The sequence below is a fragment of the Hemitrygon akajei genome, chromosome 20 (assembly GCF_048418815.1).
Source record: "Hemitrygon akajei chromosome 20, sHemAka1.3, whole genome shotgun sequence".
Lineage (NCBI taxonomy): Eukaryota > Metazoa > Chordata > Chondrichthyes > Myliobatiformes > Dasyatidae > Hemitrygon > Hemitrygon akajei.
In genome coordinates this window covers 60476452-60491945 of record NC_133143.1, presented here as the reverse complement: position 1 = coordinate 60491945, position 15494 = coordinate 60476452, and the positions used below count along the sequence as shown (strand labels likewise).

The 15494-nt window shown below is 41.3% G+C and overlaps 1 protein-coding gene across 3 annotated transcripts in view; it reads right to left on the bottom strand.

Moving 5' to 3' along the window:
* The window catches only part of pde11al (phosphodiesterase 11a, like), a 256526-nt gene that overhangs the window by 163216 nt on the left and 77816 nt on the right, over positions 1 to 15494 (bottom strand). For all 3 annotated transcript variants that reach the window (XM_073024412.1, XM_073024414.1, XM_073024415.1), the window contains exons 3-4: positions 5385 to 5474; positions 2137 to 2277 (exon numbers count right to left, since the gene is read on the bottom strand). In XM_073024412.1, the coding sequence (XP_072880513.1) occupies positions 2137 to 2277; positions 5385 to 5474 (231 nt within the window). The remainder of the gene's footprint in view (positions 1 to 2136; positions 2278 to 5384; positions 5475 to 15494) is intronic.

The following is a 15494-nucleotide window of genomic DNA, read 5'->3' as shown; positions in this document are numbered from 1 at the left end:
GCACTTCATCCCTCTGCCAGCCTGCAGGTCACCCTTGGGCAAGGTGTAGCACCTGCTTAGCCCCCCGATCAGAATCATGTGAAACCGTGGGAGCAGGTGGTAGATGGTCGTATGAGTAGCGGGTGCAGATCACAAGTCCGGGTTAAGCGACCACTGACGCAAGGCAGGCAATCTCTGACGAGCATTGATAATGGCTGGGGTCATCCATCTTGTGAAGACACTGCCCAGAAGAAGGCGATGGCAAACCACTTCTGTAGAAAAATGTGCCAAGAGCAATCATGGTCATGGATAGATCATGATCACACAAGTCATACAACACGGCATAAAGAGGATGATGATGATAATGATGAGTTTCTTTATCTTATTGTGCTGCCTTGGATCCGTAGTAACAATAACTTTGTTCTCTTTTACACTTGTGTACTTAAAACAACATTAAACAAGCATGAATCTTGAGTGCAAGAATAAACCAAGAATAAATTTGAGAACAGACTGATGTCCATATTGGCCAACTGTACAGGTTATCCCATAAATGTAATTTAATATATATCCTAGATATATAGAAATGAAATACCTCAAAAGTAATCCATGTTTCTTCCAAATTCATTATGATATAGAACACAACACCTCAACTCAGAAACTCATCAGGGTAACTGGCCAAAACCAGAAATAAACCAGTGAGATGACTGAAAGTCAAATAGAATTTCAGAGCCCTTACCTACAATCTGCATTTCATTACATAAACATTATTCCTACATATCCACGAGAAACTATAATGATGAGTTCATCTTTTAACAAAAACGAATATAACTTCAGTTGTACACTTCTTCATTAAATGAGAGTAAAGTTAACACAGGATGTACAGTGCTGTTGAAAAGTCTTAGACGCATATATGTAGCTGGGATGCCTAAGACTGCGCAAAAGCCTTAGGCAGCCTAGCTACATATACGTGCCCAAGACTTCTGCACAGTGTAGTACACAGGCAGCAGAGTAGTGTAGCGGCTAGCACATCATTTTACAGCGCTCACAATCAACATTCGGGGTGTGATTCTTGCCACTGTCTGTAAGGAATTCGCTTGTTCTCCCCATGACCGCTTGGGCTTCCTCTGGCTGTTCCAGTTTCCTCCCACATTTCAAAGACATACAGTTACGGTTTGTAAGTTGTGGGCATGCTTTGTTAGCATTGGAAGCGTGGCAGCACTTGAGGGCTGCCCAGCACAATCCTCACTGATTTGATCTGACGCAAAATGACACAGTTCACTGTACGTTTCGAGGTACATGTGACAAATAAACATAATCTTTAATCTTTACTGAAAAGATAAAATTAAATTTGATTGGATCATCATAGAGTTGAACTATGAAATGCAGCAGAAGACAGGAAAAAAATACTGTGGTTCCATTTTCTAAAAAAATCAAGATCAAAATGTTATATTGCTAAGTCATGTAAAAATGTCTATGCCCTACCAAATAACATGCAGTTTAATACAACATCGGAGAATGGGGAACACCTGAATTGTTACAGCTTCAGGTTTGATGTGCATCAGTACCTCAGTCCAAAGTGTCGAAACTTGTTTTCTGTGTAGGACACTTACATTGATAGAGGATAGGGGCTTTCAGTTACACAAGAGGTTCTGTAGATGCTGGAAACCTTAGGCAACACATACAAAATGCTGGAAAGACTCAACAGGTCAGGCAGCATTCATGGAGGGAAACCAAGTCTGAGCTAGATTTGTTTGCTTACACCAGATGGAGATAAGTTGTAGAAAGACTAAAAGAGAAAAGAAACGTCTTTGAGGATTATAGAGCATGGTTTAGTTACTTAGAGATACAGAGCGGAACAAGCCCTTCCAGCCCAACGAACTGCACTGCCCAGCAATCTACCTATTTAACCTTCGCCTAATCACAGGACAAGTTATAATGGCCAATTAACCTTTGAACCAGTTAACCTGCGGAATGTGGCACCCGGAGAAATCCCAAGCATTCACGGGAAGTAACTCCTTACAGACGGCATCGGAATTGGACTCCAAATGCCGACGCCCCGAGCTGTAATAGTGTCGTGCTATCTGCTACGGTACTATGGCTGCTCACAAAACACTGTGCTGTTGTAGGCTGAAACAAAGAAAGCAAAGCAACACTTACGGGAGACTCAATGTCTTCTAGCAGAAGGACTGAGCACCGTTCACACTGCAACAGGGTCAGAGCTCGCTGCATGATCTTCCTGACAACCTTCTCCAGCTCCGTTTGCTCCTCAAACAAGTCATTGACAACCTTCAGCAATGCCTGTAACCACGGTAACAGAGTTAATAGCAACAAGAATAAGGTATCACAAATAAAGAAGTTCTTAACTCGAAAATGAACCAAGCAGTGCTTGATGATGGAAAGGCTTCAAAGTTCAGAGTAAGTTTATAATCAAAGTACGTATATCTCACTTAAGATTAATTTTCTTGCGGGCATTTACAGTAGAACAAAGAAATAAAACAGAATTAATGAAAAACTATACACAAAGACCAACAATGTATAAAAACTAATAATTATTATAAATAAATAAATAGATAGGTGGATAAGCAAATTAATGAATGAAGGATACTGACAACATGAATTGTAGACTCCTTGGAAAGTGAATCTATAGGTTGTGGATTCAGTTCAGAGGTGAGGTGAGTGAAGTTATCCACTCTGGTTCAGGAGCCTGATGGTTGAAGGACCGTAACTGTTCCTGAACCTGGTGGTGTGGAACTTACGGCTCCTGTATCTCCTTCCTGACAACAGGACATAGATCAGAATTGCTACTCAATGTCAGAAGGGAATAACCAGGTATATTTCTGTTAATTTGATCTGTGCCGTTTTTAACCGTTGGAATGAAGGGAGTTATTTCATATATTTAAGTACATGCTTATCAATATGGAGTGAAATATTGTGTACAGGTACTGTGTGCCAACAGTCTTCGCAAAGAATGAACCAGTAAAATATATTACCTTTTTAGGGGAAGTTAAGGAATTTTGTTCAGAACTTTGGAAGTATTTCCTGCCCTTTCATGAAAGGCATCAAATGATTTTAAATCCTCACTCCAGTTAACAGGATAAGTAGATGGAGCTTCAGTTTAACATTTTAACTGAAGGAAGGTGATGTAGCATTCCATCATCTTTATGCTTCGGTCCATGTGGGTAACAAGCTAACAAGTTACACTGGACAACAAATTTTTTCAAAAGTGTTGCTTCCTCAGAATTTTTTTTGTTTATGATAGACTGCTTGAAGATGAACATGAATATAATTTCAGACTACTTGTATCACGTAGGAATTTGGAGAAACAACAAATTAACTTTTATTGAATATACAGTAATGTGTTTAATTGCATAATGGCGCTATGCTTTGCAGTAGTTCAACTAAGTTAAAAATATTTTGTTAATGATTTTCATTTGTACTCAGTGTTTGAGGCTTCTTGCTTAAGTGTCCAACAATAATTCGCCAGCATTGATGGATTCCATTTGCCGCGGTATCTTTTCTCAATGACTGCAATGTCCTGGTGAAACCCTTCACCATGCTCATCACTAACAGCACCAAGATTTGCAGGGAAGAAGTCTAAATGGGAATGCAGAAAATGAATCTGTAGTGACATGTTGCATTTCATGGTTTTATATGCTTGAAGCATTTTGTCAACCAGCTGCATGTAGTTTGGTGCTCTGTAGATGCCAAGAAAAATTTCAATAACTTCCTTGAATGCCTTCCATGTGATTTTCTCCGATCCCACTAGAAATTCTTCAAATTGCCTGTCATTGATGACTTGTTTGATTTGTGGACCAACAAAAATGCTTTCCTTAATCTTGGCATCAGTTATTCTGGGAAGCATCTGTCTCAAATATCAAAATCCTTCATAGAAATTTTTGTGCCTGGTGATAGCAAATTCCATCCTTACAGTCCTGAACCCAATAATTATTACTAAAACCTGTCCTGCCATGCAGCAGCCTAAGCATGTCTGGACAAGATAGGAAACTTTCCAGCTTACATTGTAGGCAACATTTTAATTGACTTGAATTATGAATTGAAATAATAAACACAAGTTTATTTTAAAATGGTGCATGATATGGAAATTTCATGGTGATTTTTATGATCAGCAGCTCAAAATTTATAAGATACACCTAAAGGTATTCAGAAAGCAGAACCTTTGTTGTCCAGTGTAATTGGGTTTTGGTGGAGTAAGTGTCAATTTGCATGAAATCAACCTTTTACCTGCAATAAACACAAAATGCTGGGGTAGCTCAGTAGGTCAGGCAGCATCTATGAAGAGCTATAAACAGGCAATGTTTTAGGCATAGACAGGGACCCTTCATCAGGACTGAAATGATTTTTAGAACAAATGCAGCACTTTACGTGCAGGAATGTATCGTTTTCTTTTGGAAAATAAGACATAGGAGCAGATTCAGGCCATTCAGCCCATTGAGTCTGTTCCATTTCAGAGGCAATGAAGCACTTCTTCCCTTATTCTTTCCCGAAAGGCAGCAGAAAATTTTGGTCTTTTTTGGTCCTCCTAGTGAAACATTTGGAATCGTAAGGTCATACCGAGATGAAACTCAACTTGCATAGATTATGTTACACCCTCATTAATGTAGACCTGAATGTACTTTACCAATCACAATGTCAACCAATAGGTGGGGTGACATTTAAGAGTATAAAACAAAGAATAACATCTCTGAAACATTACACATATCTCCCATTATTCATTCCCGTTGACTCCAAGAGCGTTGAGGATGCAGGAGGGACGTATAAATGGAAGCTGAATAAACATCCCCCATCTTACACAAATGCTCCATTGTAATTGTAAATAGAAGTGATTCTGCAGATGCTGGAAATACAGGGCAACACATACAAAATGCTGGAGGAACTCAGCAGGTTACGCAGCACCCAAGGAGAAGAATGAACAGTCGACATTTCTGGCCTAGACCCTTCATCAAGTCTGAAAAGGAAGAGGAAAAAGCTCGGACATGAACGTGGGGGGAGGCCAGGAGTACACGCTGGCAGGTGATAGGTGAGCCCAGGTGAGGGGGAAGGTGGGATAAAGGTGATAGGTGGGAACGGTAAAGAGCTGAATAAGAAGGAATCTAACAGGAGAGGACAGTTGACTATAGACACAAGAGATGCTGCAGACACTGGAAATCTTAAGCAACACACACAAAATGCTGCAGGAACTCAGCAGGTCAGGGAGCATCTATGGACAGGAATAGACTGTCTGGAAAGGAATGAGGAATAAGCCCGGATAAGGTGGGCAAGGAGGGAAAAGAATAGAAGTGGGCAGGTGATAGGTGAGCCCAGGTGAGGGAGAAGGCAGGTGGATGGGGGCTAATTATTTCTTATTGTATTTGGACTATGAATTAGCACTTCTTGAGAATACATACCCTGCTTCTGTCGTACTCCTTGCGAGATGCTACGAAGAGCTTGGCATTTGATATGGATATTCCACAGAATGGCAAGTACATCTGTAGCACCTGGAGGGAAACACAATAGCAATCCAATAGTCACAGACCTGGAGGAATCAGAGTCTCTGCCCGATAATGCCACAGGCTACAAATCTGTGAGAAGCATGTCCCTCCTCTCAAAACTCTGCTGTGAGTTTGGAGCACAAATAAAACCTGGGTTCAATTCGGAACTCGGCTGCTGTCAGTGAGGGGTGTACGTGCTTTCCCCAGGTCTGTACAGGCTTCTTCCAGCTCCCTCCCATACCCCAAAGACGTGTGGACCAGCAGGTTAACTGCCCACGATAATCTGCTCAGAGAGGAATGGCAGAATCTGGAAAAGGTTGATGAGAGGGGATTAATGTACGGTTAGTAATTGTGTGGTTGATAACTGGAGCAGACTCGGTGGACTGAAAGGCCTGTTTAAATGGCACACCCCTCTATGACTCTGTACATATTTATGAAATTATACTATGTTTAATTTCCATCATTAAAATGAATATCACAACATTTTCATATTTGAGAGCACAATTCACCCAGAATAACATTGCTTAAAACCATGGTCTGTCATAAGAAAAAGTAATTGGTTTAATTTTACCCTCGATCTCAAATCATTTCTGTTTTCAATGTGCATGAATTTTGTATAAAACAAGACCATTAAAAATTATTGGGCATTTTGTGTTTGCCTATCCCATTTCTTCAAATTTAATCCAGGTTTACCATGCTGATAGTGTACAAAAGACTCCAGACTTTCACAGTGAGATATTATCCAAGCATATTTGAGGCCTAAAAACAACATGTGGTGTTGTCATCTGAACAACTGGAGACTTAAAATTTAAGATTTCAAGGTCAATTTATTATCAAAGTATGTATACCTGTGGTGAACTACATATACCTGTCTGGACATCCCCCCCCCACCCCCCCTCGACTGCTCCTGTGGCTCCTCCCACGGACCCCGGTATAAAGGCGATTGAGGCCTGAGCCCTGCCCTCAGTCTCCAGGATGTAGTATGGTGGTCAATTGCTGCTTGTTCTTTCTTCCAGTCAATAAAAGCCGATATCTCGCCTCACGTCTCAGAGAGTTATTGATGGTGCATCAATGCCATATACAACCTTGAGATACATTCTCGTGCAGGAACCGACAGGAAAATAAAGAACTACAATAGGATTCATGAGAAGCCACGCATACAGAGTCTCTGAAAGTGAGCCTACACGCTGTGAAGTCAGTGCTGTGCTGGGGTGAGTGAAGCTGTCCACACCAGCAGGGCAATAACTGTTCCTGCCCCGTTGGCATGGGACGCAAGACTCCGGCACCTCCCACGCGATGGTAGTAGCAAGAAGACAGGGAGATGGGTCAAACGCAGGCAGATAGGAGGGGCTCAAGTAGGGAATCTTGTCCAGCACAGAAAAGAGTGCTGGACTCTGATTCATTTTCTGCTCTCAGGCCTCGATGCTTTTTCTGACCATAAGTCTGCCTCAGAGATCCCTCTTCTGGTGATGGCAGACCGTTGTCCGCTTTAAGATGCCGTTCCCACATTTATTAGAGTCACGTTCACTGAATCCATCAGGAGATTGAAAAACCAGCTTCCACGTTAGTTATCTGGTCAGCTGCTGTGGAATCCATTGCATCAATCTTCTTGTAGGTAGGTTCTTTATGTGATTCAAATATTGTTGCTCCCAACACTCCACCTCACCTCTGAGGTCCTGGGCTCCCCAATTACCTGGCCTCCCAAATGCCTAACATCAACACCCAAATGCATGTAGCTGGATTCTGCTAAGCCAAGAGCCATGACCCTAAAGAAACAACCTCACAATAGCAAGAATTTCAGGCCCACACTATCCTTCTGTCATACACAGAATGTTGGTTAAATAAAATATCACCCTAGTTAAGTGTGAAGCAAACAAGAAAGCTTTTTCACTCACTAAACAGGTAGGAAAGCTTATGGCCTTTCAGAGGAAGCATTTAAAAATAATTCACACAATTCCCAAACGGATTTATCAATCCAATCAAATTATTCAGTTGAGTTTTCCTTAATTTTTAAATCAGCTTTTTAGTCACATTATCCATCTAGCCACACACTAAAAAAAAATGTTAATTATCATACAGTTCTAAAAACTGATAAACCTTTGCAAAGAACCAATTGGTGACAGAACTGCCTGAAATGAGTTTTCACTTGTCATGGTTTGTCTTCTACCTGGACAAGGAACCAGAGGTTGGAATATACTGTACATTATCTGGGAATCACATACTTCACCCAAGTTTTCTGCATTTGTGGATTTACAGTTTCCGTTGACAAACACTTTTGTACCTTGCATTTTAATAGGGGGAAAGGATGCATTTATATACAGTCCTAGGCACATAACAAGTTAAGTTTATCATCATTTAATTACATATATGTGTACCGTTACATGAGACACTGTTTCTTGGGACCAGGGTGTAAAGCATAGTAGTACACATATATAACACACAATATATAATGTCAGGGTGTCTAAGACTTTTGCACAGTACTTTATTTGTCAACGTGGAGCGGAGAGTTGGTTTGTAAATCTGGCAGGAGCAAAGGATGTTGGGGATGGCGAGGGTGGAGCACTGCAGGCAGGGTGCAGGAAAGGTGGCAGAGAAGGAGTGCCAGGAGTGGGTCGTGGTGCAGGTGCAGACACACCCAGCTCTGAGACACCAGGCAAGGTCATTTGATTCCAAACATTTGGTTTATTGATTATTACACAATGTCTTTCTGGTGTTTGCCGCTCCCTCCCCTCTCCCTTCCTCGTTTCCCAATCCTCTCCCAGCCCTCTTCCCACTCTCAGTCCATGATAGAGATCCATATCAGAATCTGATTTAGCATCACTCATCTACGTCATAAAATTTGTTTTTTCATTGCACAGCAATACAGTGCAATACATAAAATTACTACAGTACAGTGCAAGAGTCTATGGCACCCTAACTATATAAATATACATCAGACTTTTGCGCAGGACTGTAGTTCCTTTTTAAATTCATCTGGCAGGGGCAGATGGTGGAGGAGCTGTGTGGCCTCGGTTGTAGAGAGGAGTAGGCCTCAAGCCTCGGTGTCGTCTATTTACAATCACCCAGGAGAGAGGCGTCAGAGTCGGTGCACTCCACCAGAGGCGGTGTGGCGTGGTGTCTGAGCTGGAGTTGGTGCTGCCCCCCCCCCAGTGTTCAACTGCAGACCGCTGCAACTTTCATGGGCTCAGGTTCTTGCACTATACAGTATGTTTTGTGTATTTCACTGATATTTTAAACGTGTTTGCTATCTTATATATGCTATACGTGCCTTGTGCTGTTTTTGACTGCGGTACTGTGTTTTGCACTCTGACCCCAGAGTACGCTGTTTCGTTTGGCTGTATTCGTAGGTACTTGTGTATGGGTGAATGACAATTAAACTTGAACTTGAAATTGAGTACCATATTGAAAATATAGTTGCTCTGACAAAGCAACAATGTGTTGCTGTTACCTGTATTATATATTGATTCCCTGGAAAGCCTGACTTAAGGTAAAGTTGTTGTTAAGGAACTATCCTCAGTCTTGTGTTCCACCTTGATAATCAGAATCAGGTTTATTATCATTTACAATTGTCTTGAAATCTGACGCTTTGTGCCAACAAATTATGGTAATTTACAAAATAAAGCAGTGCAATAATGAGGTAATTCAAGTAATGATGATAAACAAATAGCACCGTGACAACTGTGTGGCTTGAATACCAGGAAAGAATTTCACAAACGTCAACTGAATTTATTACATCGTTTTAATAGAAACAGTCCTGTTTGGGAAGGGCAGCTGATTATAGTGCTTGGCTGTTGGAAGGTTCCTTGGAGCTGCGTAGCTGCAAAGCTTCTACATCTGCTAGCCAGACAAGGGTCATGGTGAAAGCCCAATTGCTCCAAATGCTGATTACTGAGATCCCAAAGGGAAGAAAGCAAGCTTCTGGGTTACATCAACTATAACTTTGGCAAGAGTCACGTGCAAATGGAAGGAAACAAAATAAATATTTTCTAATGCAAAATTGAGAAAAAAAGGGGAGCGTTTTGCAATAGACTGGAGGTGGTAGATTAAAGAGGTAACTTGTTGAAATTGTAAAGATTAAAGGTTAGCTTTATTTGTCACGTGCACATCGAAACATACAGTGAAAGGCACCTTTTGCATCATTTGTCAGCATATGCTTTATGAGAAGTAAAACAAAAAAAAATCAGAAATATCACAGATGGACCAAATAAATTTGAGGGGAGGGTGGAAGTTGGAGGCAAAGTTGAGGAAATGGAAAAACTCAGCATGAGGGCAAAAAGCAGTGGAAGAGTTTGGGGAGTGTGACCAGTGTAGGGTTGGACACATGGCCAACAAAATGGCAGGCATAGACATGGCCCATGCGGGCGTCCATGGCTCCACATATGATCTGAAGTAAGGGGGAGGAGCTGACAAAGAAGTTGCTAAGGGATAGTACCAGTTCCACCAGACAGGGGAGACTGACGGTGGAGGGGACTGATCAGATCTGAAGTCAAGAAAGAAGCAGAGAACCTTGTGGCCTTCCTGCCACTGGGAGATCCTGGCTGTTGAGGTGGATGAAGCAAAGTCCTCAATAACAGATCCAACTAGCTCTTCAGACCTTTGTCTCTTCCACCTATTAACCCCAGTTTCTCACAAAATGCCCTTATACCTACCCCTCGCACCTGGATTCACCTATCACCTGCCAATTCCTGTTTCTCTCCCTCTCCTTCGGCCCTCTTCCCTTTCAGTCCCGATGAAGGGTCTCGACCTAAAAGACTGACTGCTCCTTTCATCAGATGATGCCTGACCTACTGAGTTGCTCCAGCCGTTTGGGCGAGATGAAAAGTGATGCCTCTGGGAGTCAGGTAATCTCCTTTGCTCACTGTCTAAGCTTATGGACGAGCAAAAGCCAATTGGGCAAGTTACCAGTGGGCATTGCTGGCTTGTAGCCAACAGGACAGGACAGCTATACAAAACATTAGTAAATTTCTAATTTTACCAATTAGTAAAAATCCTGCTTTAATATATTGCCAAAGAACACTGAAGCAAGTCTTTGCAAGAACACTTACACTACTGGGAAAATACTACCGATAAGTGCATCATGTATTGCATATCAAGGTTGCAAAAACAGTGGGTAATGTTGGTACCTCAATGTTTTAATGAGGCAATTGCCTGCATTTTATTATCCTCCAGCTCTGTTGGGTCACTCTGATTTATGACACGTTTATGAATCTCCCAGGGTCATTCTCATGCTCTGATATCACAATATTGTTCCCTAGACCAGCTTAAATTTTTCTCTGATACTGTGCATCATGTTGTCACTGACATATTTGTAGCTGAACCATCAACTCAATCTTTGACACTGGCGACATCTGAATTTATCAAAGTTTTCAACTTCACCTTTCAAGCTATCAATAAACAGGATATGACTGATTTGGTTTTTTTGTAGCGGGGTTTAATTTCAATGTATGACATTTTCAAAATGTCATCCAAAACTGCTTCAAGTAACCCCTTGTTTGCTACCTACAGATTAATACTGTGCATACTCATTTATATTTACAACTGTGCTAGGATAAATTCAAGAAATTCCCTTTGTTTGTCACAACCCAATTAAAATAAAACTAGCTGAGAATAAGCTACTAAACTGCTGGTTATTTCAAACTGCGTGCCACGCTCTTTCTAATATATGACTGAGTTTAAAGTCCACTTACACCAAAGTGATGTCCAAGTCACTATATTCAACTGTACTGGCCAATCCTCAGTTCTGTGCTGAGCACAGTAGTCTTGGCTATCCATGGAATGGGGTTCTGGCAATTGTCCTCAGCAGTCATTTCAAAGTACATTTACTATCAAAGTATGTGTGCAGTATACAACCCTGAAATTCGTCTTCTTCACAGACTACAACGGCACAAAGAAATCCATAGCGCCCGTTCAAAGAAAAAGCACCAACCCCGCCCCCAGTGTAAAAAAAACAAATCATATAAACGGCAACAAGGACATCAACAGTCCTGCACGCAAATAACAAATTGCGTAAACGGCAACAGGAAAAAATTAGCAGAAGCACGGAAAACCAGAGCAAAATCGAAAGAGTCCATATTCAATTCGGCTCAGTGTTCGTTATCTGCAGGCTGTCCCGATTCAACGTCTCCCAAAACAGCAAACGGAAAAAGCAGTGACCTGGAGCTACAGTCCAATCCACAGACCGCTGGCCCTGTACTTCAAAGATCGGAGGAGAAATATTGTCTAGGATTCTGTTCCTCTACTTATATACTCAGAGATGCAACACAGTTACAGGCCCTTCTGGCCCAATGAGCCCATGCTGTCCAATTACACCCATGTGACCATTTAAACTACTAACCCACACGTCTTTGGAATGTGTGAGGAAACCGGAGTACCCAGAGGAAACCCAGGCGACCACAGTCAGACAGTATACGTTCCCTATAGACAGCGGCAGGAACCGAACGCAGGACACTGGCACTATAATAGCGTCAAGCTAATTGCTTCACTAATCAGAGATTAATTAGTTAATTAATTGAAAAGCACTAACAGGAATACTGAAAGCCAAGAGGATCAGCTCATTAAGTCATGTCCCCATCAAAGAGCACTCACTGTTTCAAATTAAGAGGCTGAATATAGTTGTTTCTTTATTTACTTGTGTTCTGGAAGATGTGAAGTTTTCTGGCAAGGCCAGCATTTACTGCCTATCCATAATTACCTTTGAGAAAGTGATAGTAAATCGCATTTTGAAGATGCTTTATAAAGACTAACTTTATTTGTCACATTTACATCGAGACATACAGAGAAGTGTGCTGCTTGCGTCGATGACCAACACAGTCCGAGGATATGCTGGCAAGTGTCGCCATGTTTCCAGTGCCAACAGGCTCACAGCCTACCACCCCTCTCTAACCCATACATACCTGCAATGTGGGAGGAAACCAGGGCACCCGCATGAAACCCATGCAGTCACGGGTAGAATGTGCGAACTCCTTACAGACGGAGTCAGAACTGAGCCTCGATCCTACAGCTCACACTGCAAAGCATTACACTGCAATGCCACCCGTTATTTCCTCAGCTATCGCAGTCTTTCTTGGACAATTACCCTGACAGTGGTGTTGGTTTAGGAGCTCCACGATAGCTAGGGTGCCTAAGACATTTGCACAGTGCTGTAGTCCTTTTATGCATTGTACTGTACCGCTGCAAAAAAAAACCCACCAAATTTCTTGACGTGTGTGAGTGATGATAAACCTGATTCTGATCTGGGTCTCTGTTGTGGACTGAGAGTGGGAAGGGGCAGGGAGAGGGGAATCGTGGTTGGGAAAAGGGGAAGGGAGAGGAAGCAGCAGGAAGACATTCTGTAATGATCAATAAACCAATTGTTTGGAATTAAGTGACCGTGCCTGGTGTCTCAGGACTGGGTGTGTCTGACCCGCACCACCACCTGCCCCAGGACTCTTTCTCTGGCACCAGTCCCAGACCTCTCCCGAGGCTCTCCGCCCTCATCATTCCCAACATCCTTTGCTCCTGCCAGATTTGCAAACTCAATCTCCACTCCACAGTGACAAATCCAGGACTGTGCAAAGGTCTTAGGCACCCTAGCTATATGTATGTGCCTAGGACTTCTGCACAGCACTGTATGTGGTACACCAATGTGTATCAATATCATCAAGTGGGCTGCTTTGTTCTGGACAGCATCAAATTTATTGAATGCTTTTGGACACCTCATTCAGACACGTGGCAAGGATTCCATCACACACCTGATTCAGGCCTTGACAACGGTAGACATGCTTTGTGGTATAAGGAAATAAGTCACTTGGCTCCAACATCCTGACCTATATGTAACAACTGTGAAGTGTTTGTCTTATCTCCTATGACTCATCAGTGCACTATTTCTGAGAAAAGTCAAATCACATCATACTACACTAGGTGCTAGCAGGCCATCAGAAGCTCTAGGTATTGAAAGGACGCAGTGAATAGAAAATACAAACTTTTGGTGACAAATTTTGTTTATAAAAATAGCAATATATACAAAATATTTATGAGTAAGAACAATTCAAAATTCTAACAGTCTGTTTAGGTTCCAAGTCTCAGATATCAACAAAAACCAAATTCTTTTTAGTTAGAATCAGTGAGATTCATTAGAATAACCTTTGTTACTCCTATTTCTCCAACTAATTCGATCCAGTGTTATTCCCTACTTAGAAGTTTACAGACTAACCTTCCCTTTTTATTTGTCCCTAGTTAGTTAGAAAACTAACTGAATTCCCATTTTATAGTATTATGGCTAACTTCAGTTTCAGTTCCCGTCAGTAAGTCTACAAATTCAAATTAACAAAGTATATATCAATACAGCTTAACTCCTTTCACGGCAACTGTCCAACATCGCAACTTTTAAACAAAGTAAATTTCATTCAGTAACTTATCGAAGTCTTTGCAAAAGTAATCAGTTCTTGCAGAAAATCAAATTCAGATCCTTTGAATGAAAATAAACTTATACGTCCAACCGCATTAAATCTTCTACGTCATTAAATGTTTCGTTCCTGCACTGGTTCTTTGATCTTGGGTGGCTCGCTATCTTGTTTCTTGGTTCGTTGGATGAACTAGTTGATCATCCATGGAAAGTTGATTCACAGACTTATACAAAAAAAAACCTGACCAAATCCCTTGGTACAATTTAACAATACTAACTCCCGGTTACACGGTAGAGATCTTAGACACTCGGCTCTGCCGATATTGTCTTGTTGCAGCTGCTGCTAGTTATAGCTGTAGCTTCAATAGATTCTTTATCGCTATCATCTCTCCTCCAGGGGTTTCACCCTGATGTTTTCAAGTAAGTAGGGTAGAGACACTCACTACTAATTCCACTTTTAACAGTTTTGTTTCTTTAACTTCTAATAGCTTGTTGCACTTCTCTCTCTTTCCCACGCTGCGTCAGCCACGCCTTGTTCCCCCCACCCCAAAGTTCTCTTTTTTTTTAAATTTGGGAAACCTTGTCTTCAGGCCTCCCCAGGTGGAGCTTTCTAACATTACATCTTTGGGTTTAATTAACCCAAGTTACATATAGTATTGAGTCTAATTGAGCTTCTGGTCAATGATGACCTCCAGGGTTATGATGGTACCAGTAGGGGATTCAGTTGTAAAAACCATTCAATATTATTACCATACACAAGATCCCTTAAGGAATTATCGCTTAGCAGAAACTGTGACTTGGGCAAAAGAAAATTTAGTAAGAAAATAGACTTGAATTTCTGAATAATTATGGCTTCTGTACAACATACTTTATTACACAAATCATATTTTAAGTAAATAGAAGTTCTGGATTAACTTTCCCATGACATTTCTTAAATTGCTGAATTTGGACATTAAACTCACCACAGAATGCAAAGTCTAATAGCTAAAAATCATACTGCATAGGATCTGGCCTTTCACCCCACAAATGCTGTGCCAAACCACATAATTTGAGTACCCTTTCAATCACCTGATCATTATTAATGTCTGTTAACCTCTCTGGATCAGAAGGTGGAACAATTTAGATAATTCCTTAGTGATAAATTGGCATTTCACTCAGTCTTATGTCTCACTGTTTTGAAAGGTACCTTGTTTGTCCTGATGATCACCTGGGACCTCATTGGTCTGTCCACTCACATTTCAAAGACGATTTTTAAAAATGTTATTAACAGAAGTCTAACAAATGCTCTGATAGCACCGCCCTTTTGCTGGTTCCTAATAAATCCCTTTTTTCCCTTGAATGAGCTCTCTTACTTATAAACTTTATTCATCTGGATTTTGCAGTCATCAGTCACTTTCTCCATGCACAATCTCCTGTTTCCTTTATAGCCATGACGATACCCAAACATGATGCTGCCCTAACAATTCATACCAGAACTGACAGTCTCAGACTTACAAACCAGGGAATTTTCAATTTGCTCAGTGCAACTCATTAACATAGTAAAGAAAATTTACTTTGACTGGCAACCTGCCATTGTCAAAATAGAAAGCAGGACATCTCATTGCTACTTTGGCAATGAAACCAATTTTCCAAAATGAGAAAAA